The 26,389-nt window shown below is 39.1% G+C and overlaps 1 protein-coding gene across 9 annotated transcripts in view; it reads right to left on the minus strand.

The window, feature by feature from the left end:
• Positions 1 to 855: 855 nt before the first annotated feature.
• Positions 856 to 26,389, minus strand: part of LOC119647786 (MOB kinase activator-like 2) — a 402,844-nt gene continuing 377,310 nt past the window's right edge. For 4 of the 9 annotated variants that reach the window (XM_038048974.1, XM_038048969.1, XM_038048968.1 and 1 more), the window contains 3 exons: positions 10,429 to 10,589; positions 4,595 to 4,691; positions 856 to 3,014 (listed from right to left, as the gene is read on the minus strand). In XM_038048974.1, coding sequence (XP_037904902.1) covers positions 1,916 to 3,014; positions 4,595 to 4,691; positions 10,429 to 10,589 — 1,357 coding nt within the window. In that variant the 3' untranslated portion in view covers positions 856 to 1,915. Of the gene's footprint in view, positions 3,015 to 4,594; positions 4,692 to 10,428; positions 10,590 to 22,343; positions 22,645 to 26,389 lie in introns of all 9 variants that reach the window. The other 5 variants (XM_038048971.1, XM_038048972.1, XM_038048976.1 and 2 more) reach the window with 4 other exon arrangements.

The following is a 26,389-nucleotide window of genomic DNA, read 5'->3' on the forward strand; positions in this document are numbered from 1 at the left end:
AGTCGTACTGCGTCCTAGAAGATCTATTGTGCCTTTTTACAGATTAAAGCATACCTATTTAGTGTACTATGTTGTTCACGCATATAACCGACAGGAACTTAATCATGTTCCCTTCTTCCAAGTGTTTCACCTGGTATTAAATTTTGTCTCAACTGCTCCAGTGTCCTGTGCCGGACACTGCTTCAGAACATGTGTAAAGGTTTCGTCACTCTCCTCATGTAACCTGCAGACAGTGTTTCCCAGTTTCCCAGGTGATAATTTAGCCAGCAGTGACCAATGGGTATCCCTAATGTGATCTAGAGGTCCTTCTTGACGAGGTTTGAACAATTTTTCGAGCACTTGTGTTCGTATCCCCCGTGAGCATCCTGGAATGTTTCATAGATGGTAGATTCGCCCAGTACAGTTCCCTCAGTGGTTTTTGTCATTTTTCAGCGTCGTAGCCGTGAACCCATTTCCGATTTCACAGAAGTGCTCTGGTCCATGTAGGGACATTTCTGGTGCTTTTCTGACCAGCTTTTCCGCCGCCTCATTGTTTTTTAACCCAAAGCGGCCTGGACCCAAAGTATTAAATTACTACGACACGCATTTCAAGATGAATATTGGATATTGATGACATCGCGACTATAGGATTTTTTCAAGAGTAATGGGTCTTTCTGGACGGGCTCAGATTACGGAAGATACTATAACCAGAAGATGCATCCTCGAGCTTGTTTTCTAGAGGATGCCGTAATTATTGAAGTAAGTTCCTTTGAATGATTAAATTTTGAAACGAAAATGGAGTCGAAAATTAAAAATTTTGTTACTAACATTGGAGCAAATTCTGAAACCAAAGTATCTAATCGCAGTTGTTTTGAATTTTCTTCTGCGTTTTCAATCTCCTATGACAAATCTTTCATATTAAATATTTTCTCCGATCTTAATCTACCTTCACACGAATTATTATGAAGGAGCTCTCGTTTATCAAAATATTTGAAGCATTTTATCAATTATTATTGATTCATTTCTACAAACGAGATCTAACTTTTTTAAAACATGATTCCTGAAATCCCGTTGACAGAGACAGCATATAGATTGCGTTTGAATAGTTCAGAGCATACTTTAGAACGGCATTTATGATTTCTTTCGCCATTTACGGCGTAGGATATATACAATTTTTGGGTGGGATAGATACTAATAACATGAAAGATTGAGCGCAAATAACAATAAAAACAGCAGAAATACTCTACAATATTAATTCATTTTTCTTTTTTCCAATAAATAACATCTCTCGTTCTCACTATTTTGAGTCTATTTATATAGATAATTTACATATAATTGTTTGTCATTCTACAATATTTAATTGAATATTGGAGAACATACAACTTTGATGAAAATCACCTCCAATTGCGGATTACAATGGATCAAATAAAAGAATGAAATAACGACGCAAGAAGGAAACAATAGAAAAAAATCAGTGATTTTAATAGGAAACAAAGTGGGAGAAGTAAAACAAAGAAACAACTTTCAACAATATGCAATGGAGAAACATTGGTGATTCGTGTGGAGTTTGATGCAATGTGAATTTCGGAAAAGGAAAGTTGTGTAGTATAGATTAGATTTTTCTTTGCCATGTTTAAGTTGGCTTCGTGTGGATGTAGCAGGATATTGGCGTGTCTGTGTGAGAGTGTTTACGCTATACTTAAATATATTATTCTCCTCCTCATAATATATTTGTTATTAATTTCATTCTCTAACTTCATTTCATTTAGTTTTCGCAATTTTTTCTCATTTTTTAAATCTATCTCTCATCTTTTTCAATTTGTTTTCTGTATATATTATATATTTTTGTATATATAGATTTATCTTTATTATTTGCTTCTTCCTTCATTTATTTATAATAATTATTATAATAATAAAAAACTAGGAGTGAACAAAACTATGCAGCAGTAGTATGCGCATTATTACTACTCCTGCTACTATTACTATTGCATTGTTTTTGTAACAAACTAGTATTTGTTGTTTCAATGGGGTGTGTGCTACTATTATCATGATAAACATTAGTATTGGAGTAACCAAATAAATCGCTGCCGATGTGGCTACTACTATTCAACTCGCCAGGCTGAGGTGCTGATGATGACGGTGCGTTTGACCCCATGCCGCTGCCTTTTGCATAGTTGAAGCCAGTTTGGTTGATGCTGCTATTGTTATTGTTGGTGAAGCTACTGCTATTTCCATAAAACCCCTCGCTACCGTCCCGCAGGTCTGTTCCAGTACAAAAGCCACGCATTGCCTCGGGTTGAGTGCAGATGGGTCGTGCGGTCGCGTCACCATCAATGAACCTAGTTGGTGTTGGTGATAATGACGTTGTAGTTGTTGTTGTTGATGAAGTTTGCTGTTGGTGATGATGATGTATCAGACAGCTGTCATCACTAGTCGTGGTCGTATTATTACCAAGAATTTTACTACCAGTTATATCGGTACCTTGATTACTACTAGTTGTTGTCGATGCTGTTGAAACTGATGACGCCAGCGTTGTTGAACATGTCATCCCTGAACTCGAGCTACTAGCCGTTATTCCCGCTGATGCCATAGTCCCCGCTGTAGTTGTTGAGCCATCTGTCGATGTTGAACTAGTAGCGATTGTAGTTGACGTTGCAGCTGTTGTTCGGTCATCATTGGATAAACGTAATGCTATCTCGAGATCACGTAACACATCCGTTTCTTTTTCATCAATTAAATTGAAACGTCGATGTAGGGCGGTTAAGTGGGCAAATGTTAAATTTAAATGTGTATGTAAACCTAGGGTGGCGATTTCACGAAAATGCGCCGCATATAGATGAGCTATCACATGAAATTGCAAGCGTAGAATTTTACGGGCGATACTCTCAAATGAACTGGGAAATTCATTAGCGAACTTTGTCGGAAATATTGACTCATCACTGACCGTCTTCTGGGTGAACGTCATTACGTAATCGATATATTGTGGCGCGGCCACTCTCGTTTTTTTACCCTTTTCGTCGAACCATAAATATGTCCTGAAACATAAAAAAGAAGAACGTTAGATTTCATGTCATGGTAAATACACCTTGTTGGTTAATGTCGATAAACTTATGTTAAAATCAGGGTGGACCTATTCATAATTATCTGAGCGAAGTAAGCAGGTGGAAGGGTAACATTGGAACATTTTATGCACAATATTCGAAAAATTATGATTAACAACGGACACTTTGTTTTCTCCATTCATTCCAACTTTGCTATAGACGGTTCCACGCCCGTTTGAAAGAGGAGGAACTAAGAATCGTTATAGTCTCCATTTAACACCTAAGCACCCCAGAAACCAGATAGGGTGAACTCTAGCCGGACTAATCATATTTACTGTTAAGACGGGAAGTTTATGCCCAACTGAGGTAGGGACTCCCACGTGAGCTGAATGAGTTTAGAATTCACTCAAAGTATTCAGGGCTAGAGGCTTGTGGGCCAAGAACCTGCAAATTAACTAATATCCTTCGAAAACGAATACCATGCCCCGTAATAGGACGAATCGTTCGACTAGAACCTTTTGCTTTTGTTTCGTTTATGGTTGGATTCTGGAAGACACCGACGGTTCTCGATGACGTTGTCGAGGCTCCCCAGAATGCTAGCTTACACCAACTTATGCGACACAGGTTAAAGGTCCGTCTTGGGTTTCAATTGACCGTCAAAGTACATTTAATGAAATCAACCATATCGCGATCAGCAGTAGATTTGGGAGCTGTTTTTTGAATTTGCGAAGCTTGCGAAACGCTGTGATCGACCTCAAGCGAGATTAGAATGTTGCTTGCCTTTGCTTGTGTACTATTCTCGCATTTTCTCGCAGGATTGAAAGAGAGGGTGATGCTGCTTCCGAAGCTCAACTTGGTATGCTTCCGGGACCCGGCTGCCGTTGGGCAGTGAGGAAACTATCTTGCTGACCGAACGGCGGAAACGGCCGTCATAAGATCTGGTTGACTTCTGGAACTTGGAAGCTGGAGGATAAGTCACTGGGTCTCTTTGCGGAACTATTCCTTGCAATACATCCTGCTTCTACAGAGATGTATACAATTTGGCCGTTGTAGGCATTGCCCAATTCGGTAATATAGTATGGGCACACCGTCAATACTAACAAAACTTATGTAATTTCTCATTGTTCCATAGCGCAACTCCGATGTAGGACCTTGATTTCCCAATGTCTTCGTCTCAACTCTTTTCAGTCGACCAACCGCGTACTTCAATTTCCGGAATACTAAAGACTGCGCGTACGTTATAATCAGCGGAAGAGGAGAATGGTCTTCAAACGACATTAAATTTTTGGATTATGGAAATAGGTTTTCGAGTGTCACCAGTGATCCTTCTCGACGGATTAATGATCGATAAAGGATTGAGCTCATGAGGTACAATACGAATTTTGCGTCAGACTCTTCTCGCTACCCCTAGTCGGACTTCGAGGTAAATTTGAATGTTTTATTTTAGGTGATTACCCCTCCTTGCCTACAGACTTTATTTTTAGAGCAGAAGCAAAAAATATGTAAAAAATGAATATGTATCACACAATCTTACGGTAAGTATCTAAAGTAAATAAAAATAACAGAAGACTCACCTATTTCCTGGCCCAGTCATATCTGAACAACCGGATGTTGTACAAAATTCGCTAATGGTACCATAAACTAAATTTACATGTTCGAAGAGTGCTAACGCTGCAAATAGACAATTGAAATAGAATTAGTATTAATTGGCTTTGTGAATTTCTCATATTGTGACTTATAGTAAAATTTTTTCAGATTTTTAATTAACTTGTATGGAGATAATGTATGCATGTTCTTGATTTAAGATAAAGCGATGTTGAGACGCATATTGAAGTAAAATAAGAATTTGCGTCAGCTTTACTATGTAATAGCTGCCATGTTTACGAACAAATCACATAACTTAGGATATTTATGAGCATAAAAAAAAATTACAAATTTATTCTTAGTGGCAGGTAAATGTAATACCTCAAAGATATGGTAACTACAAAACTAACATAACGCGTATTTAAAGCTTGTTGGAAATTGGAAGCCATAAGTTATGAACTGTTGTATGGATTTTTTGTATAAGACTATCTAGGTACACGATGGTTCCTTTTGTACATAGATTGCAGTGTTATGCACTCAATTTGTCCGACTATTTACGTCAATGTCTGACTCACAAAATTTAGTGATATACTATTATTACCTTTATTTGAGTACATATCGATATATAAAGATATCATGATGACTTTTATTCCGAATTTTTTGGTTGTGTAGTTCCTGAAAGTTATTCCTTAAGAAAAATGATCACTTTCCATATTCCCGTGCTCATTTTGTCTCCTCCGACTTTCGTCTGAACTAATTATTTTAAATTCACTTTTGGTAAGAGAACCCAGATAATCTGCTTTCAAGATGAAGTGATTGATGAAGTAATTCCTACTGGAAATGCAGAGCTAACTCAACTTGAACTTTGAGATTGGGCTATCAGATTTTGAAACGTGCAACTAAGTCACATTCAGCTTGATTGCTTTACTAATCCAAACGCATTGGTTCAATAAAGGATTCGTTTATTAAAAAGTTAGGAATATTTGACCCAAGTTGTCGCCCTTTATAGTAACAGCATAATACTATCCTAACTTGTTGATAAAACATCAAGCCCTGAGTTTCTTGACAGATACCCCCCACATCTGTATAAGGACCTGATTAGTAATTTATTTGAAGTCTTAACTGTAACATCCTCTCTCTTCCAGCCTTCCATGCTCTACGGCGATTTTAACATCCGCATGTTTAACTTGTTTGATGGCCCTTAATCTTTTTTAATAACCCATCCCGTTTTTCTGAGAACTTGATCTGATATTGAATTCAACTTTACCAGAGAATAGTTGAATTACACTGACCGTTATCTTTCCCTAGCTCTTTATACATCACCATCTATATTTCTCTTCCAGCTCTTCAAATTGATGCGCAGGTCGATCAATTTAATTCATAGTAACGAAATTGCACCAATTATATCATCATGTCAAAAACAAGGTCTTTAACATATCTAACTAATGGAAGTTTTACATGTGTACCTTTTACATCTGAATATTTCTGATCGCGGAGATAGAATAGTGGCACTCCACTCTTTCAGCGTATTCATCTTAAAGTACCAATTCCACGGAGCCTTCAAGTAAGACATCCCCCCGGGGATGCACTGAGCACTTCTTAGCTTTGTATGACACTGGACCCACTTTCCAGGCATGCATTTATGCACAAAGTGTCTACCTGCTAAAACGATATATTCGATATTTCGGGCCGTAAAGAAGGACAGACTGAATGGCATTCATCAACAAACGACACTTACTGGAAAAGAGACATTCGACACCAGCCAGTGAATTGCATAGATGAGGCCATGTCTACGAAGTTCTGAATCTGCTCAAAAAAGCTCATCTTCGAGTCTGCCATGATGCCAAGGTATTTCACCGATAAAACCATGGCTTCATCAACTTGCATACGGAAGACTGTGGGAATCATCTTCTTGGTCAGGACAACCACTTCGCTTTTCTCGAGAGTTAGAGAAAATCCATTTGCTGACTCGCCGCACCATCATTTTCAATGTGCACTAAGCCTGTTCAACCGTATGTGCGGCAACCAGCGCCACAAAATCATCCGCGTATCCGACCAGATCCGATTCATCAAGCATTTCGAGTCATAGCAGACCGTCGTATACTCATAAGGGGTTCCAAAGGTCCGGATTAAGGGTAGATCTTTGAGCCGCTTTCGATGTGACCTTCATTTTGCCCTGTCTTTTAAATAGTCTATCAATATCCGCAAAAGGTAGCTTGGAATGTGGAAACGATTTTTCAGTGCCTTAAATATGTGGTACCACCTTGTAAATTTGAAGACATTTCTTTCATCACAAGGAGCAGTCACAGTCAACAGTGGCAAATGTGGGTAGTCGAAAACTATTACTTGCACAAAAAATTATCACTATACATTTTTGGGTGGAATTAACCATTCAACCGATTCCTATCGTTATTTCGAAAACAAAGTGCTCAACCCCACTCCTCCGAGGGGGTCGCGCACACCGGCGCTATATAAGTTTTGTTGTTTATGCCACCCTCTACGCTGACCCTGAATTTCATGTCAATCGGTCTTGACTGAAAGAATTCAGAGGTCGCATTCGATTTTCAGCTTTAATGACTGGACTATGAGAATATTATCCAGTTTATGGGCAGGACCGCTTCATCCAGTTCCTTTACAATGAAGAATGCGCAGTCCAGAGCACTCTCCCGCTTAACTAAATGATGATAGAGAAACCCCTCCCCCCTTTCCACCCTCCTCTCGTCAGGCCCCTTTGGTTCCTCTTTGATGCCCGCCTTCGTATGAATGCTTTGAATTCGGCCAATTCAGGAGCTGGCTAGGTTTAAAATGAGAGAACTATAAAAACAAGTCGGGAAACCGGAAGCTAGACGCTTCAGGTATGAAAGGTTTTGTGTATTTCTTTTATAAAGAGATTTGGGTGTGCATTTCTCCCATTAGCATGTAGCACGTAAAATATGCATATATTATGAGAAAATAGCCACTTTCAAGTGATATTGACATTCATAGTCTCGAATTTGCAGAAGAGCGACAGATTTGACCTAGTATAACTTTGTTAGTAATAGTGCGATTTTCACCAGGCAGGATCATTATCTATACTGTAGCCTACATTGCTGCAAAATTTCGTGATTCTAGGGTGAACTTAAGGGGCGTTTCCTGTAAATTACTAAAAATTATAGTAATATACTATTATTAACTTTATTTGAACAGGTATCGATATGGAAGGTATTTCGGAGCCTAGGCACCATATAGTGGCAGCCCCCTGATTTTTTCCAAATTTTTCGGTTGAGTAGTTCCTGAGAATGGGTTCGTTAAAAAAATGACCACTTTCAACCCCCCGCACTCCCCACCTTTTCAACAGAAGTCAAAACTAAGACCGGCTTCGAAAAGTACTAACCGAGACCTTTAATTTGATACTCCACATGACTATATTTAATGAAAAAAAAATTTAGACCACCCTTTTGCATGTATGGGGATCCCCCTTTAAATTCATCGTAAAAGGATGTAGCTCACTATATGCGTGAGCGTTCACAGTTCCCACCTTTCTACCAAATTTGGTGTCAATCGCTGTAACCGTCTCCGAGAAAAGTGCGTGTGACGGACAGACAGACAGATAGACATTGGTGGACCAAGACAAAGTCGACGTCGTCTTATTTCAAGGGTAGTTAGTTCCGTGCTACTCTACGCAGCGCCAGTTTGGGCAACCGTTCTGGAAAACAAATCAAACTGCAGAAAACTAGGAATGGCGCATCGACTAAGTGCACTCCGGGTATGCAGTGCTTATCGAACGACATCAGGAGAAACAGCATATGTACTGGCAGGGACAATCCCAATAGACATCTTGGCGGATGAAGGTCGGCGTCTCTACGACAATATGTATGCAATCGGTGAGTCTATTGTACTTCGACGGCAACTAGCACGGCGAGAATCCATCGCAAAATGGCAAAAGAGATGGAACGAGGCACAAACTGGCCGTTGGACCTATCATATCATTCCACACATTCGAAGATGGATGGAAAGGAATCACGGGGAACTAAGCTACGAGCTAACACAGTTTTTAAGTGGACATGGAGGTTATCGGGCTTATCTTTATCGATTTGGACCCGACGAGTCACCATGGTGCCCAAGATGTGGTAACGTGGCTGAAAATGCGGAGCATGTTGTGATTGAGTGCCCAAGGTTTACAGCACACCGAACTAGGCTGGAGGCGATCGCAGACAGGCGCTTAACACCTGGAAATATAGTGGAGTTTATGTTGGAATCAACGGAGGCTTGGAATCAAGTAGTAATTGAGCTGAAAATGATTCATGAACAGCTAAGGCATGCAGAACTGCGAAGAAAGCAAGAAAGGGAGCGAACAATAATGCGCCGCAGTTAAGAACTGATCCAACCCCACGATGCAATGCTTATAGCAGTCCCGTGGGGAGAGTGGAAGAAGAAGGAGGTGGTTTTAGTGAGTAGAAGTCTCACATAACTGTTTGGCAGGAGCCAGCAGTAGGTTTTGAACCTTTCCACCTTCCAACGATGAAAAAAAAAGACAGACAAACAAACGGACAGACAGATAGACAGTAAACCGATTTTAATAAGGTTTTGTTTTACAAACAAAACCTTAAAAAGGTGGTTCCGTAGGTGACGCCTCATAAACAACTGAGACCTAAAGCAGAATGAGCTGGAGAAGGCAATCCGTCATGAACCGTGAGATCACAAAGATTCATACAGCCGGGTTGCGGAATTTAAAACTTCTGTTGGGGATCGAAAATATATATCGAGCTTCTGAGGCCAGTAAAGTGGCATTTTCACTATCTCTGCAGAAGGGTAACATGAAAACACTAGCAGCACTTCTAACGGAACATTGTTTTGTAAATTATCACATTGACAAAATTGAGATAGTACCTTGTCTATTTATAGATTACGTAATGAAGAAGAAGAGACGGCTCTGTATTTCGAGGGCAATTGACTTTTAAATGATGAATTTGTACGCCCTTTGCTTGTAAAATCTGCCATACACGATTAAACAGGCCTAACAGCTACGCTTGAACAATGCACAGTCCTTCTGATCTCCTATTAGACTAAAGATACCATACAAGTACTGGCAAGCCAGACGGCACCATCAATTCAACTCTGGCCGTGAAAGGCGTTGAGACGTAAAGGTGAGACATTTTTGGGTGTGATCATTTATAACAGAACGCTCACTGTCTAGACGATCCGGTGACCATACAACTGACCTCTCAACTCAGACACGTACCAGTTTGTCTGATTACCTCTCCTATTGACCAGCGGCCGCCTGCAAAATCTAAGCTGACAGCCCAGTCGAATCCCATGCATGTTCCGGCCGCCGGTTAACTGCGAACTGTCCAGGCGTAACTGACAGAGAGAGATGTCTTTAGATTCGCAAATTGGAGCTGAAGAAGGGTGTTAATAGACCTTTTGTGAACCGAATGCTTGATAAATATGCCCCTCCCCATTTTTAAAAACCCAACCTAACTTTATTGCCACTATTGTAGTTAAATCTTCCCTTCGCATTGTACTAGATTTCCTTTTGATTTGACATCAATATATATTCAAATACATTCTTATCGGTACTTTAAGGGCATCCACCTGCTTAGGCACCAATTTTTCCGACCCCTACTAAAATTAGGCACTGCATAAATATAAGCATCATGGTACTGCAATGAATCAGCATTTTGATTTCCCAAACATACCGATAAAGGAAAAAATTACATATAATCTGAAATTTTGAAAACGTATATAAGTATAAATCGAATTTTTATATCACCAGTTGGCGCTGAGAATACCTGGGGTTCTTACCCTCTTAGATAAATGTAGACAATTAGACGTTAATACTTACTATGAGATGCTAGCCATTCATTATAATCTAAACCAGCTGGAAGATCAACTAAGTCTCTGAGATCAGCATCAGGTAGTTTACGTTCTAAAACGCTTTCTTCTAAATATAATTTTGTATCTGCTGGATTCTGATCACCATCACGCTCTTTGCGACGGGCTTTTCTGTAATTAGAAAGAAAAATAAATGAATAAGTCATTTTCAATCTAAAGTACTATGGGCTATTTATAGATAAAGGTAATTGGTGACAATTAAGAAGTTCATATTCGTCATTCCGATCTAACTAGTAGATGGATTTTAATTTCGAATTTAGTTACAATTCACAGTGAATGAAATTTTCAAATCGACTCAAGCCCCTATAGACAATATCAAAAGGCAAGGCTTCAAACAACCAAACGACGAAACAACATTCTAAAAGTAAACTTTCATTCAAACAAATTAATCCCATTTTAAATACAACAATTTCTTGTGTTCGACCCGTGTAATAATGTCTTAAATCCCTTTTGAGAAATAATTATGAGCCACGCCATTTTCACTCAATCGTACTCTACAACATTAAGTAATTAAAAGTTAAATCAATTAAGAAACATTTTAATATAATCTGAGGGAGACTCAAGCTGAAAGGACAATTGTCTTCTGTCCTCAATGCGTTTCTCGAAAAGTTTGAAAGGGAAATTGGACACTCTTCATTTGCTAGATCCTTTGCCTTACATTTTAACCCCGTCCTACGTGGTATCGTAGTGGCGTGGTATTGGGGGATCTTTTCTGGATAAGGGTGGCTACTAATTAAATTTAATTTCAGAAAAAAAGTTTTGGGAAACAAAGGAAAAGAAGAACATTTGAGATATTATTACTGAATGAAGTGAAGTGGCAAAGAATAAGGCAGTTATAGCGTTACTTTTATTTATGGTCGAGATAGGTTTTTAAATTGGATAAAATATTTGGAGGAATCGCATGTTTCAAATGAACGAATTCAGTTGCAAATCCGATGTTTCCGTTGCAATAAATTATAATGCATATTATAAAAACCCATTACCATGTACAGTTCCACTAAAGTGTCTTGTAGACATCAAATTTCATGTGCCCTACATATAATGCATTGGGATCACGCCTGGAAAACTGGGATAAACATAAAAATAAATATCTGTATATTGCCTGGGACGACGCGCTTAGGCGAATTGCATCTAGTTATGCACTAGCGCAACAATATACATAGCACTGCTATGCTAAAATGTAAGAAGAAAGATCAATGATCAATTTTACTTCCAATATACCTTATCCAATTTTTAAGGTTTTGTTTGTAAAACAAAACCTTATTAAAATCGGTTTACTGTCTGTCTGTCTGTCTGTCTGTCCGTCACACGCATTTTTCTCGGACACGGTTGTAGCGATTGACACCAAATTTGGTAGAAAGGTGGGAACTGTGAACGCTCACGCATATAGTGAGTTACATCCTTTTACGTCGAATTTAAGGGGGGGTCCCCATACATGTAAAGGGAGGGTATAAATTTTTTTTTCATCAAATATAGTCATGTGGGGTATCAAATTAAAGGTCTCGATTAGTACTTTTCGAAGCCAGTCTTAGTTTTGACATTTGTTGAAAAGGTGGGGGGTGCGGGGGGTTGAAAGTGGTCATTTTTTTAACGAACCCATTCTCAGAGACTACCAAACCGAAAAATCTGAAAAAAATCAGGGGGCTGTCACTATATGGTGCCTAGGCTCCGAAATACCCTCCATACCGATACCTGTTCAAATAAAGTTAATAATAGTACATTACTATAATTTTTAGTAATTGACAGGAAATCCTAGAATCGTAAAATTGCAACAATATAGGCGATAGCATAGAGCATGATCCTACCAAATTTGGTGAAAATCGCACTATTACTAACAAAGTAATACTAAGTCAAAGCTGTCGCTTCTCTGCAAATTCGAGACTATGAATGTCAATATCACTTGAAAGTGGCTATTTTCACATAATATATGCATATTTTACGTGCTACATGCTAATGGGGTAAATGCACACCCAAATCTCTTTATAAAAGAAATAAACAAAACCTTTCATACCTGAAGCGTCTAGCTTCCGGTTTCCCGACTTGTTAAATTATTATAAAGTTTTTAGAGTTACGCGAGTTGAGGGATTTGGGTAAAAATATGATAATTTAAAATGAGTGCTTAGAGGACATGAATTTTCAATATTATGGAATTGGGAACGAATGCAGGAAATCGGACACGAGATGCTGGAGACGAAATACTACACACAATCAAATGAATTTTTCCATCGGCCGAGGATAAGAAAGTAAAGGAACCCACATGATTGGCATTTCATGAAACCGTCGGATACTGCAGCTTAATGAATTTATTCATTTATTACTTTTACCCCCTGACTTGGACTCCAATAAAGTCTAATGCAGAAATAAAATTCAAGGTTGTAATAAAAATACTCATTACAGTCTCCTCGTTATCAGGATTAAGAACGACAAAAACTCCAAACAATAGCTTGTACAATTCGTTGTACTTTCATTGAACGAAACATTGCACCCATAATTTTGATAGTAAAATTACAACTAATTTTGCTATCTTTTGATATTATCGTGACAGTAGAAAGCCGTATCTGCACTGTCTGCAGATCACACGATTCAAGGGGGATAGAGTATTTTTTATAACGAATACTTCGAATCTATGACATTTAATATTTATTTCTATTTATTTACCGGGGAATTGACTCATGATTTATTAATCGATTGTCGATAAGATAACTGAGGATTTATACGACAAATAACGATAAGGCGGTGGTGGATGGCTGATGATTTTTGTTGACTTATTATTATATAGAATTATTTACTCATGTGTGCGTACGTGGTAAAATATATTGCATTTGTCGCGTGATTTCATATTTGTGCGGAAATGATAATGATTATTAACAATAATTTCTTCTTTGTATAGTAATTTTAAAAGTTTAATGAGCACAAAAAAATGCGGTTGTAATAAACAAAATAATTATTTGTCTGGGTATTGTTAGTAAAATTACTTTATCTTTCCCACTTAGGAGCTTTCACACCTCCTGTTATCTCCATCTATCTATCTTTACAGGTTCGAAAGTAGAATTTTCACTCGATACCAAAGTGAAAGAGATGACCATACATAGATACATAATTGTTAAATATTATCTATTGATTTTCTCTCTGATTATCTAGTGATTGTCTGATTTTGGGTTTCGTCCAGGCAGAAGCAACTCATCAGACGCTGCCTCACCTTTGCCCTGGGAGCAGCGTGACCAAAGTGGCTACAAGGTGGTATCTACTCCCTTATATAAATTCGAAAACACGACATTTGTGAATTATAACCGGAACAAATGCGCTTAATAAATTCCAGGCCCAAGCCGGCCGACACTAAATTGGATTTTATTAGACTGAGCTCGCCATCCACTTGATGGCGGACTGGACTACTTGGGAAGCAGAATACTTGGGAAAGTACACAAGTTACAAAATTCTGGGAATTATTTAGTGGTTTCCTGTCAAATATAATACCGATCTTACCAGAAATTTTCCACAATAGCACTATACTTTTGGACAGTTTTAAGTCCTTTCATAACATCACATGTACAGGGGTCATAGAAAAGATCCTTGTTCATTCCTGAATCAAAGTCTTCACCCCTTACGAGACAGAAAATCAGACCACAGCGGAATATCATCGTACCTATGATTTAAAGAGCCGGTACATCTGGTAAAAGTGATAATTGAACCTATCCAAAACAAGATAGGATAAATACTGTAGGTGGAAGACCAATCCGAAAATCCTCAACCCTCATCATGACATGTAATAGGAAGAGGACGACAAAATACAATTAATCTTTCTCTTCTTTAAGCTTTATCCCATCCCTCTTTCGTTCATAGACTTAGTGGGGTGGAGACCATAGGATCACCATTTAGCGCACCAAGTCGTCGTTTTCGATTAATTTCGATGTTTAGGCTATTCTTCTGATGAATTCTCGTCAGGATTATATGATTATGCTATCGAAGAGATCTCTCTTGCCCTTCTTTTATTTTGGACGTGATCACAGCGTGGTATGCCGTTCATCCAACGGAACATCTTGGTTTCTTTTACCGCGCCCATTGTCTCTGGTAGTCGGGACGCACTCGGAGCGATGAAGGGCCACAGGACAAATGACCCTGTGGTAAATTTGGATTTGAGACGATCGTTGATCGCAAGGGATATTGGTTGTTCAGCGGCATTTCATCCAGGTCGCGCTAATGGCTGAGATCGGTAGTCAGAAACTCTCAGAAATTCTGTTTTATTCAAACCCAGTCTCAGATGAGATTAGCTTTATTATGAGAGATAGGAAAACAGCATCTGAATAAAGGAATGTGTAGGGCTTTGAAGATTGGATGTCGCGAGTGATCGCGCCCAAATAAGAACAAAGAGAAGTGATAAGAAGATGCTTTCTCGATGGAAACCGACAGAAACACGGAGCGGTTTTGATATCCCTTCCACACTCCGAACTTTACACTTCAGATTGCGGTAGTGTAGAACCTAGCGCATAAACTCCTCTGGCACTAAGTTTTGTCGTAGTATGTACTATATGAATTTGTATGACACACGGTCAAACGTCTTCGGAATGCAGTGTAGAGAGGACAAAGCTTTTCAAGATATTCCTTCCTATATGCTGCTTTCGTTCGATACCCTACATATCTATATTTGCAAAAAACTATTTACACAATCCCTTTGCTTGTATTAATAGCGTTCCTTAAATTTAAGGTAAAATAATGTCGCTCATCACATGTATAGGGGTCATAGAGACAAACTCGCTCCAAATTTTATGTTAATAGGTGTAATGGTTTCCAAATAATATACGTGTGACAGACGGATCTTGTGTTGAGTTACCAGATTTCTCATCAAGCGAATACCTTTGTGCGAGCAAGGGAATATTCTGCGGTTGCATATCGACATGTACATGTTCGCATCTGGCGGCTTGCGTAGATGGGAATTTTCAGGTGCATGTTGGGTAGATGGTAAAAAAACGTCCATACGCGGAGAAAATTCGCAGTGGGAAAGATATCTAAAACAAGAGACCAATATGGAAGACGAGAGGACGAAGCTTAAGGTGCGGGGCAAGCAAGCTCCTCGTCGTTGATATCTCTCAATTGTAGTACCAAGATGATGAACAACTTGGCAATCATGGCATCTAATGCTACAAGCAATAGATAAAAAGGTGGGTTACATAAATCATAGTCATCACCTGAGCCGAGGGAGTCGCAAGAAATTTTTCAGGACCGAGAGCACAATCCATGCATGGTCTTCTAATATCTAGGGCATTGGGACACATAGATCAGAGGGAATCTCTAAACATTGCATTGGGACACATAGATCAGAGGGAATCTCTAAACACGAGGAAATGACAGGAAGCAGAAATGACTCTGGCGCAGAAACGGAATTCTGATTTAGAATAGTCACCCTTCATTTTGCTTTGATAAAAAATTGTTATGCTATCTAAAATTTATTAAGGGCAATTAAAAATATGATGGGAGACATCAAGATGACGTGCAACGGGAGGAAGAGGAGAATCGAAAAAAGCTCTAAAACTGCTTCTTTGATGGAAGCCCAGTCCCAGGGAGCCAACAGATGCCTATAATAGAAAACAAAAAGACGTGCCTTTTACTTTGAAGAAGAGGGATTAGGAAATTAGTTCCCAGTAGTAGAGTGGACAATTGAAGGCTGAACTTAAGTTAAGCCAAAAAAAGGCTCAGAAAGGGGATCTTTAACCGGAACGAAGATTCGACAGCTAAAGCTGTGTCTGGGCCTAAAGCAACTTAAATACAGCTGCTGTGCTCCTTCAAACTTTATATCGGCATGCGATTGAGAACACACTGATCATGCTGGTCTCAGAGGCAAGAGAACGGAAACCAAAAGATGGACCACAGAATGGAAAGTTCAATGGCGAATGAACAATGGTGTTGTTTTTGGAGGAAGATAACTGCGGAAACAGCCTCCAGAGACCTTTAACCGTGCTATAATACATGCAGTAGGGACGGAAGAAATGATGGATGCATATGCAATAGAATATTAAATTACAGAGAATCGGGCTGCAATGGTAAGTCTACGCCGGACATATTTCTTCTCGCATGGAAACGGCAGACGCTAATGTTGTTGTCAGAACTTAATACCCATATGTTTTTCGGACACTATCTAGAAAATCCTAAAGCGAGTAATCTACAATAGATTGCTCTCCATTATTAAGGTTTTGAAAGGATTATTAGACTGGCTACATACCTTCACATTTCATATTGGCTCAACTGAAAATACAAAACTGTAATCTTAAGCAATTTTTCTGAGGGAACCAAGGTACGGCATACACCCGTATAGGCTTAAACTGAGCAGTTCATCTAACTATCCCAACTTTTTAGTTAGATGAACTGCTCAGTTTAAGCCTATACGGGTGTCTGACCGGGTGGAGGACCCAGAGCACGTCTTACATTATTTTGAATTCATGGAGGAAAGGAAATGTCTAAGATGGTAAGAGGGACATGTTTGGGTGGCAGAAAAATTAGAATGCAGTTAGCAGGAAGCAGGGGCGACGAGAGAAGCGCGAAGGCAATCAATGGGCCAGGGGAGGGTAGGCTAACGCTATACTCCGCGAGATAATACTCTGTGGTGATTCTGCGGAAAAGAGGACAGGAGTTAGGGGAAGGGGGCTTTTACTGGATGAAAATTCCACATTGGTTGCTAATATCTTTTGAAGAATTACTAGACCCTACACTGGCATTAATATAGACAATAGGCTAGAATGGAGTCTGGTATATTAAGAGCTTTCTGAACATTCTCGCAATGGAGACCAGGAAGTTCCAAGTATTAAACTCTTGTGGTAAAGATACATCTTCGACAGAGTGTTCTAAACATATTTTCTCCAATGGCTGATAGATTAAATTGACAGTGATAGTAGCTGTTTTATAGGGATTGGTCGACAAAAATTCTGTTTTATTCAGATTCAATCTGAAATTGTTTCCGATCATTCCATTTTTGAAAGAGTTGCTCGAGATCAGTTTTGCTATGAGACGCCAGGACATCATCTGCATAAAGCAGTGTATAGAGCGCAGGACGCTTGATGTCCCGTGTGACAGTGTCCATAACAAGAACAAAGAAGGAGTGGTGAGAGAACGCTTCCTTGATGAACAGTGACATAGACACGAAGAAATTTCGATACACACGCCACACTTTCAACTTTACTTTTCCGATCGTGATAGAGTTGAATTGCACGAGTTTTTCTGGTACTAGGTGTTGCCGTAGAGCATACCAGATGGGTTCATGTAGCACAGGATCAAACCCTTCTCCAGATCTAAAATTGCAATATAAAGAGGGTAATGTTTCTCACGTTATTTCTTCATGAGTAATCGCGATATTTCGCGATATTTTTAAGAAATTTCCAGTAGATGTTCTTCGAATGCTTACTCATGGCCTACCATACGACTAGACGAAAAAGTAAGCATTCGAGAAGAATGTCGACGACAACTAGCCCCCACAAAACGGATGGCCACAAGGAAAAGATTAGTATGTAACTACTACAAAACCATTAAGGAGTTGAAAGAGAAACTCGTTTTCTACTTACCAGCACCCAAAGAAAATGCAGTGGTCATCATGGAAAAAGAAGTATACGACGCCTTAGTACGAAAAAAGTTAGAAGAAGATAAGTTCCATATCATCAGGAACGACCCTCTGCCAGACTCCATCAAAAGAGTGGAAAAAGCTGCGGCAAAATGCAAACTCATCATTAAGGAACTGAGAATGTCTAACCTATATCTGCCTAGAATCAAATGGCTCCCCAAAATACATAAAGGAGGCAACGAGGCCAGGGAGATAACAACGAATTCACCGACCCAAAATATTGCGAAGTGGCTTCTGGAAGAAGTCAAAAGGTTACACCTAAAAATAGGGAAGCGTGCAGCGGGAAACAGACGGGAAGTCATTGCCAGACTCAACTAGGCCGGTATGATACAAAATAATGAAATACTAGTATCCCTCGATGTAAAGACGCTGTTCACAAGCGTACCGTTGAAGAAAACCCTATACTTATTCGAAGAATGGATCACCTTCATATGCATGAGTGAGTTCTATTTCACATTCAGAAATGAGTCTTATAAATCAACATCCGGGGCAGCAATGGCCAACCCTCGCTAATCGCTGCTATGCGAAGTATTTATGGAGAATCTGAAGAATGAATTCGAGGAGGCTGGAACCCTCCTAAGATTCTGGATCAGATATGTGGACGATGTATTACCGATCATAAAAAGGGCAGAAACAGGAACGATTTTTGAGAAACTCAACCAGGCGCACAGCAATATCGAACTCATCATGGAAATCGAAAGGGGAGGGGAGGAGAGATATCTTTCCTGGATTTAAAAATTATCCGGGAAAGAGAGGACTTTGAATTCTACGTTTGCAGGAAACTGATTCAAATACAACGAACCATGACATACATCTTAAATCGCAAATGCCATCGCAAAATGTTGGCATACAACTACATCCTGGACACAGCCAAAAACAAGTTGGGAAACCGGAAGCTGGACGCTTCAGTTACGAAAGGTTTTGTGCATTTCTTAGTACGTAGCACGTAATATATGCATATACAATATTATGTGAGAATATCCACTTTCCGATAATATTGACATTTATAGCCTTGAATTTGCAAAGAAGCGACAACTTTGACGTATTATAACTTTGTTAGCAATAGTGCAATTTCCAGCAAACTTGGTAACATCATGCTCTATGTTACACCCTATATTGTTGCGAAATTTCGTCGTCCTAGCATGAACTTAAGGGGGGCTTTGCAGCGAATTACTAAAAATTATAGTAATATACTATTATTAACTTTATTTGTGCAGATATCAGTGTGGAAGGTATTTCGGAGCGCAGGCACCATATAGTGGCAGCCTCTTGATTTTTTTCAGATTTTTCGGTTGGGTAGTTTCTGAGAATGGCCCCCGTAAAGGAATGGTCACTTTCAACCCCCCGCACTCCCTACCTTTCCAACAAATGTCAAAACTAAGCTCGTTTTCGAAAAGTACTAACCGAGACCTTTAATTTGATACCCCACATGACTATATTTGATGAAAAAAAAAATTACACCCCCCTTTTGCATGTATGGGGACCCCCCCTTAAATTCGACGTAGGAGGATGTAACTCATTGTATGCGTGAGCGTTCACAGTTCCCACCTTTCTACCAAATTTGGTGTCAATCGCTGTAACCGTTTCCGAGAAAAATGCGTGTGACGGACAGACAGACAGACGGTAAACCGATTTTAATAAGGTTTTGTGTTTACACAAAACCTTAAAAACGGGTACAACAGGAACATCATCGTAAATCGGATCCAAAAAAACTACGCCACGCCTCAAGGCCACAACTTCCGACATTCCTCCAGAAGCCTAACACAGAACCAAAGCAATGGGTAACATTAACCTATTCGGGGGAACATTTTCAGAAGATAAAACCCTGAAGAAGGGGACACTTGGTCCCCGAGATACGATATTCTAAATTACTATTAGTCAGTAAAGGAAACTATCTTCGAAATTAATCATTTTCTTTAAAACGTGTTGTGAGCGGTTTTAGCGCTTCAAGAACAGTGATTTTGATTTCAAAAACCAGCATAGTAGTATGCAAGAGGCACAAGGTTTTTGTAGAAACAGAATTGGAGGCTTTATTTGATCAAGACTCGTGTCAAAGACAAGAAGAATTGGCACAAGCATTAGGATGCTATTCCGAGATTACATAGGAATATTTCAAAAGCAGGGAGTTGAACGCCGCGGGATATTGAATAGCGATTAATTGCAACCGAGATTTTTCAGTTTGGTAGATTCTGAAAGTGGGTTCGTTAAAAAAATGATCGCTTTCAAACCCCCGCACTCCCCAGACTAAGATTTCGAAAAGTACTAATCGAGACCTTTAATTTGATACCCCACATGACTATATTTGATCAAAAAAAAATATTCACCCCCCTTAGCTTAATTCGTGATCACTACTATCGGGGGAGGGTCTGAGCTTCAAAATGGTATATAGATTGGGGGGTCTGGGTGCCAGGAAAATTGCTGATTTTTGGAGGAATCTTGGGAAAAGTTTAAACGCTTGTCTCCATTAATATTGAGAATTTCGCAAAAAGGAGCTTAACTCGTGATCTCTACTATTGAGGGAGGGTCTAAGGTTCAGAATGGTATGTAGCTTGGGGAATCAGGGTGCCAGGAAAATTGCTGATTTTTGGAGGAATCTTGGGAAAAACTGTACACAAAACTTTAAAAAGGAACCGTGAAAGCGAAGTTTTACATCTAATATCATCCCTACTCTTAAAATGTTTAGTTTTTTAAAATGTAATCAATCTAATCCTGACAATTATGCCGAAAAACATAACCATTAATGAATATTCGCTGTACTCTGCAACAACCTCTCCCCAAGCACGCCAAATATTCTCTCCATAGTGATGATTGCTATTACCATGATAGGAACGAAAAAGCAACAAAGGGATAATATCCCTTAATTTTTTCCTTAAAACTTGACATACCCGAAATGTGAAACAGCAGTGAGGGTAATCAATCAAATTTTCCAGGATTTTCAGAAGAATCACAGGCGTATATCCGAGGCTGAGCTTCAAGGATACGGATATACTGTAAATTTATGAAAAGGTCATGAATATTACATGATATCAACCGTCGTAAACATTTAATACGTTTTATCGATGCCTCACATGTATTTTTCACGAGAAAAGGTTTTCAATGTATTGTAGGAAACAGTTTTCATCGATTCTGTAATGTTAAAAGCAAAAACAAATTTCTTGAATATATGCAAGACAGGATAATGGACGGACATGGAAGTATGTCTGAAAATTTTAGGCAAATAAATTATAAAGTTAAGGGGAGATTAGGGAATCTTTTTTTACATGCCAAGCAATCAGAAGTACCAAAACGAAATAAGAGAACATATGACCTGTTTTCCTATAAGGTAAAGGTTACAAACTACTAAAAAATTGTAGCAATTTTTGTTTGCTTTTGTTGAAAAATATTCTTTCTATGAACTTTATAGCATTATGGAAAACAACGTTTCCCAATTCCTTCCAAGATACCAACTTCCTATTTCACATGCTCCACTTGTCGACACCAGCATACATCGGGCCCAAAAGGCACTTTGAAAACAATCTGTTTACATCCGATTGGTAGCGGAATTTTTTTCTGTCACGTAAACTTTATATCCCTTGCTAATATGTTATACGGTACGCGCGCTCATATTTATCCTCGAATAGGTTCTTTCCTTCTATGAAAAAGTTCCAAGCTATCTCTCCCTTCGCTACTGCTTCCGATAAATGCGAGTTACATAATCCTTTCTGTTTCCGTCTTTCTATTCCTCTGTAGATTTCTTGAAAGTCTATAAGTTTCCGTCTTTATACTTTTTTTTATATGCATCATAAATTTTCATCATAATTTTATGTTGATCGTTCGGAGCTTTCTACAGCAGAAGTGCAGAAAGAAAAAGGATGTAGATAATATAGATACTACATACTTATGGCTTTTAGTCAAGATAAAAATATGAAAAAAGATGGAAATAACAATGTTAAAGTTGGCAAAGTTTATAGCGTTTTTTCGTCGTCTTTTTCTGGACATTGTTTTTGTTAGGTGAGGATAGAATAGCCAAGGAGCGCAATGCATACAGAAAATATACATATAATAACAATAGGACATCATGCGGAGCTCGTGTACGACAATAACCATTTGAAGGAAAGAAGAAAGGTACGTTAGGGCTTTGCTAAACAACAAAAAAAGCTGAAATTCAAAGAAGGGTTCACAGGACGAATCTACCCTTATTAAATTTAAACGAATCATATAATTTAATTGAAAGAAAGCATATTATGAGGAATCATAGTAAACGTAGGAACAAATTAACTTACCCCGGACAAAAGAATATATTGATTGATTCTTGTGCATATTTAGATAAAACATCAAGAGTGCCACTTAGCTTTTCCGGTATTGTTGTTACTTGCCACATGGGCGATTGAAATGGCCCAAATAGGCATTTAAATATATTCAAACTTGCTATGTATCTCATTCACACTATTTTATTTAACTGGCATTTGGTTCACGTAAAGCTAATGTTTATTTTAATCACTGATATAAGGACGTTTCCTTATAATTTTTTTATTAGATATTTCCTTTCAGTTAATCTGTTTTATTGTTTCAAATGTTTATTCACTGTGGAAACGAAACGTAGATACACATATTAAATTCGTGTTGATTTTTAATATTATTTTATTTTTCTATTATCGAGATCGCAATCAATAAAAAAGTTATACTTGTGAAGCTAATTTGTTCAAACAGATAGAATTCCAGAATGATTTTTAATGGGCCACCACAAATTGTTCAAATATGGTTGAAACAAATAAACAATTGTGCCAATATTTTCAAATGAAAAATGAACAATGTTTGGTGAAAATGCAAATAAACACAGGAACAATAGCAGATGTGAATTGATATTTAGATTCTGATAATAGATTGAGAGCACGTTTTGGAAATTAATGAAACCATCAAAGCAATCGCTTTAATTATCAATAAAAACAATCGAATCGTGGGAAAAATTAATTTATAATCAACTGAGAAGGCTGGTTGATCACAAAGTCTATATTAATCCCGTTCTAAATAGACAATGAATTTGTATTATTGAAATTAGAAGTTTAATCTCGATATGTTGACAAAATTCCGACGTTCGCCATGGAACGTGTTGAAATTTAAGCGTTTTTTTTGCAATATTTTCCAACAGATCGCTAGCCTTTTATCTAATAACAAGTCGCGAAACCGGAAGCTGGGCGCTTCAGGTATGAAAGGTTTTGTTTGCCTCTACCGTTAAGAATATGCATTTAGCATGTCAGATTTAGTACTTCGGGTTGTAAATTTACACGGTAAAGACAAATTTGAGCTACTGTAACTTTGTTACTAATAGTATGATTTTGATGAAACTTGGAGATAATATGGTCCATATTATATTTTATAGTACTATCAACTTTTATAACTCTGAGATTAACTTAAGGGGGGTTTTACTCAATTTTCCCAAAAATATGGTAATATACTATTATTAACTTAATTTGAACAGATATCGATATGAAGAGTATTTTGAGGCCAAGGCACCATATAGAGGCAGCTTCATGATTTTTTTCAGATTTTTCTATTGGGTAGTTTCTGAGAATGGGTCCGTTAAAGAAATCATCACTTTCCACCCCTCCCACTCCCGCCTTTTTAACAAATCTCAAAACTAAGACCGACTTCGAAAAGTACTCATTAAGACCTTTCATTTGATACCCCACATGACTATATTTGGCGAAAAAAATGTTTACACCCCCCTTTTACATGTATATCTCAACGTAAGAGGATATCACTCACTGCATGTCTGGGGCCCACAGGTCCGACCTGAGAAAAATGCCTGTGACAGACAGAGAGACAGACAGACCACTTGTGTTAAAATCGGGAATCATATCATCACTTCCAAGCCGACCATCAAATACTTGGGGGTGGTGATACACAGGAAGCTCAGCTATAAGCAACACGTACAGTATGTTTGTGATAAATCATCCACTGCTAGTATGACCCTAGCGAGGATGATGCCGAACGTGGGAGGGCGACGGCATACCTCTAGGTTGCTTATAGTCAGGGTGGTGACCTCAATCATGCTCTATGCGACCCCAGTTTGAAGCGAGGCCTTGCGGAGATCAGTTAATACTAGCAAACTGAATGCAGTCTACAGGAGGAGAGCTCTTAAAGTATGCTCTGCCTTTAGGAATGTCTCAGATGATGCAGCATTCGTCATCTCTGGAATGATGCCGATTGACATCTTGGCAGATGAGATGGCGAATATATACCATGCGAAGCCAATCTCTCCCTTATTGCAGAGGAAGAACGCTGAGAGGGAGAGATCCATAAATAGATGGCAAGAGTGGTTGGAACGCTCGGGAAAAGATCGGTGGACTCACAGGCTCATTCCTGCCATCAAGTAGTGGTTGGAGAGACAACACGGTGAGATTAATTATAATCTCACCCAGTTTCTCACGGAACATGGAGGATATCTCCAATACCTTTACAGGTTTAAATTGAAAACCTCACCCGACTGTCCAAATTGTGATGAAATCCCAGAGGACCCAGAGCATGTATTCTTCCACTGTCCGAGATTTGTGGAAGAAAGGAGGAATCTAGAGGAGACTCTAGGAGAGGTGCTGGTATCAGAAAATCTGGTGCCGAAAATTCTAGCACATCAAGAGAATTGCGAGAGGCAGAGGAAAGGAGAAAAACGCGGTCACGTGCGCCACGTATAGAAGAAATGGGATTAAGCTAGAGTGAGCTGACTCCGCCCCGTGATGTAATACCTTATGGTGGTTCCGCGGGGCAGGGAGGGAGTCGGGGGTGGTTTTAGTGGGTAAAAATCCCACACGTTGGTGTGTCCAGACCAGCGTCTTTTGAAGATTTCCACCTCCTCAAGAAAAAAAAAGACAGACAGACATTGAATCGATTTTAATAAGGTTTTGTTTTTCAAACAAAACCTTAAAAATCACCCCGAGTACAGAAGGCAGGATCCATTTCGTGTTGGTTGGAGCTCGTGGAACTGTGTAGTCCCGACCTTAAGCAAAGCTTATTAGGAAATTACAAAAGAGCGCACGAGCATAGCGTATAAACCAAACTTAGGTGCCATTTTTATCCGTTCCTAGCAATCTGCTTCATCCGACAATGTGCAGAGAAGCTTGTAATCTTCTGTTCCAAACCACATAGTCCTAGGGTAAACCAGTCGTCGATCATCCTGGGATAGTGGGTTCCATTACATGACATAACCTGCAATGGAGTTGTCGCCCTTTCCTCAACATATGATCTATACAGTGCCACCTTCACTTTCTAATCAACACGCCTACTAGCCTAGACTATAAGATGAAAAAAGTTCTTCATTTGTTATTGTCTAAAGTCGAAATAACACGGCAAAGACATGAAATGATGAAAAGCTGAAGCTTCTGAATAACAGTCGGGATCACATTCTATTTACTATATATACATCGTTTCACGGAAGGAATATTGGCGTGGAATAGGTTCAACTTAATCTTGGTGTTGAGAGTGACCCGATGACAGAGCGTATCATCAGCATAGTTGAGGTATTTGAGGAATGCTATCTATCGTCCTTTGAACCCCTCAACGTCTGCTGCTTTGGGCCTCAAAACCCTGTGATATTTTACCCCCGTGTAGCACGTGCCATTTTGCGCCATCAACCGGAATGTCCACTCGCGTAGAGAACGCCAGATAGATTCCCTGTTCACGCTATCGAAAGCTTTCTCGAAATCGATGAATAGCAGGTGAAGCAAAAATCTAAACTCCGCACTGTTCCAAAATGATAATTACGATGTTGATGTGGTCAACGCAGGAGCATCCGAAGCGGAAACCAGCCTGCTCTATGCCGATCAAGTTTTCGAGATGTTTTTTGATGCGTTTGAAAAATATTTCAACTATAATCGTTACAACGACAGGGAGCACGTAGATACTCCTCCAATCATCACACTCAAAACGGCTGCCCTTCTTTGTAATTTTAGCAATCATCCGCTTTTTCTAATCTCTACTAAAGGTCCCGGATTCTCAGGATTTTCGTACGAGTGGAAGTAGCGCATCTGCAGTAACTACAGGTGCAACGATAAATAGCTCTGCGGGGAGACCGTCAAACCCAGCGGCTTTACTGCGTTTGAGTGCATTGATGGCGGAAATGATTTCCTTGAACCATAAGAGGCAGAACATCACCGGATGTGATACGGTTAACAACCATGACGAAGTGTTCTTTTCACCTCTTCAATTATTCATCATCGTGAATGAGAAGTCGACCGTTGACGCCCTTCAAAAATCATCGGAAAATGATCACATGCAAGCTCTTTCGTGACGCAGTATACAATTCTGAAATCAATGAAATCAATCTGAGGCATAT

The sequence above is a fragment of the Hermetia illucens genome, chromosome 2 (genome assembly GCF_905115235.1).
Source record: "Hermetia illucens chromosome 2, iHerIll2.2.curated.20191125, whole genome shotgun sequence".
Classification (NCBI taxonomy): domain Eukaryota; kingdom Metazoa; phylum Arthropoda; class Insecta; order Diptera; family Stratiomyidae; genus Hermetia; species Hermetia illucens.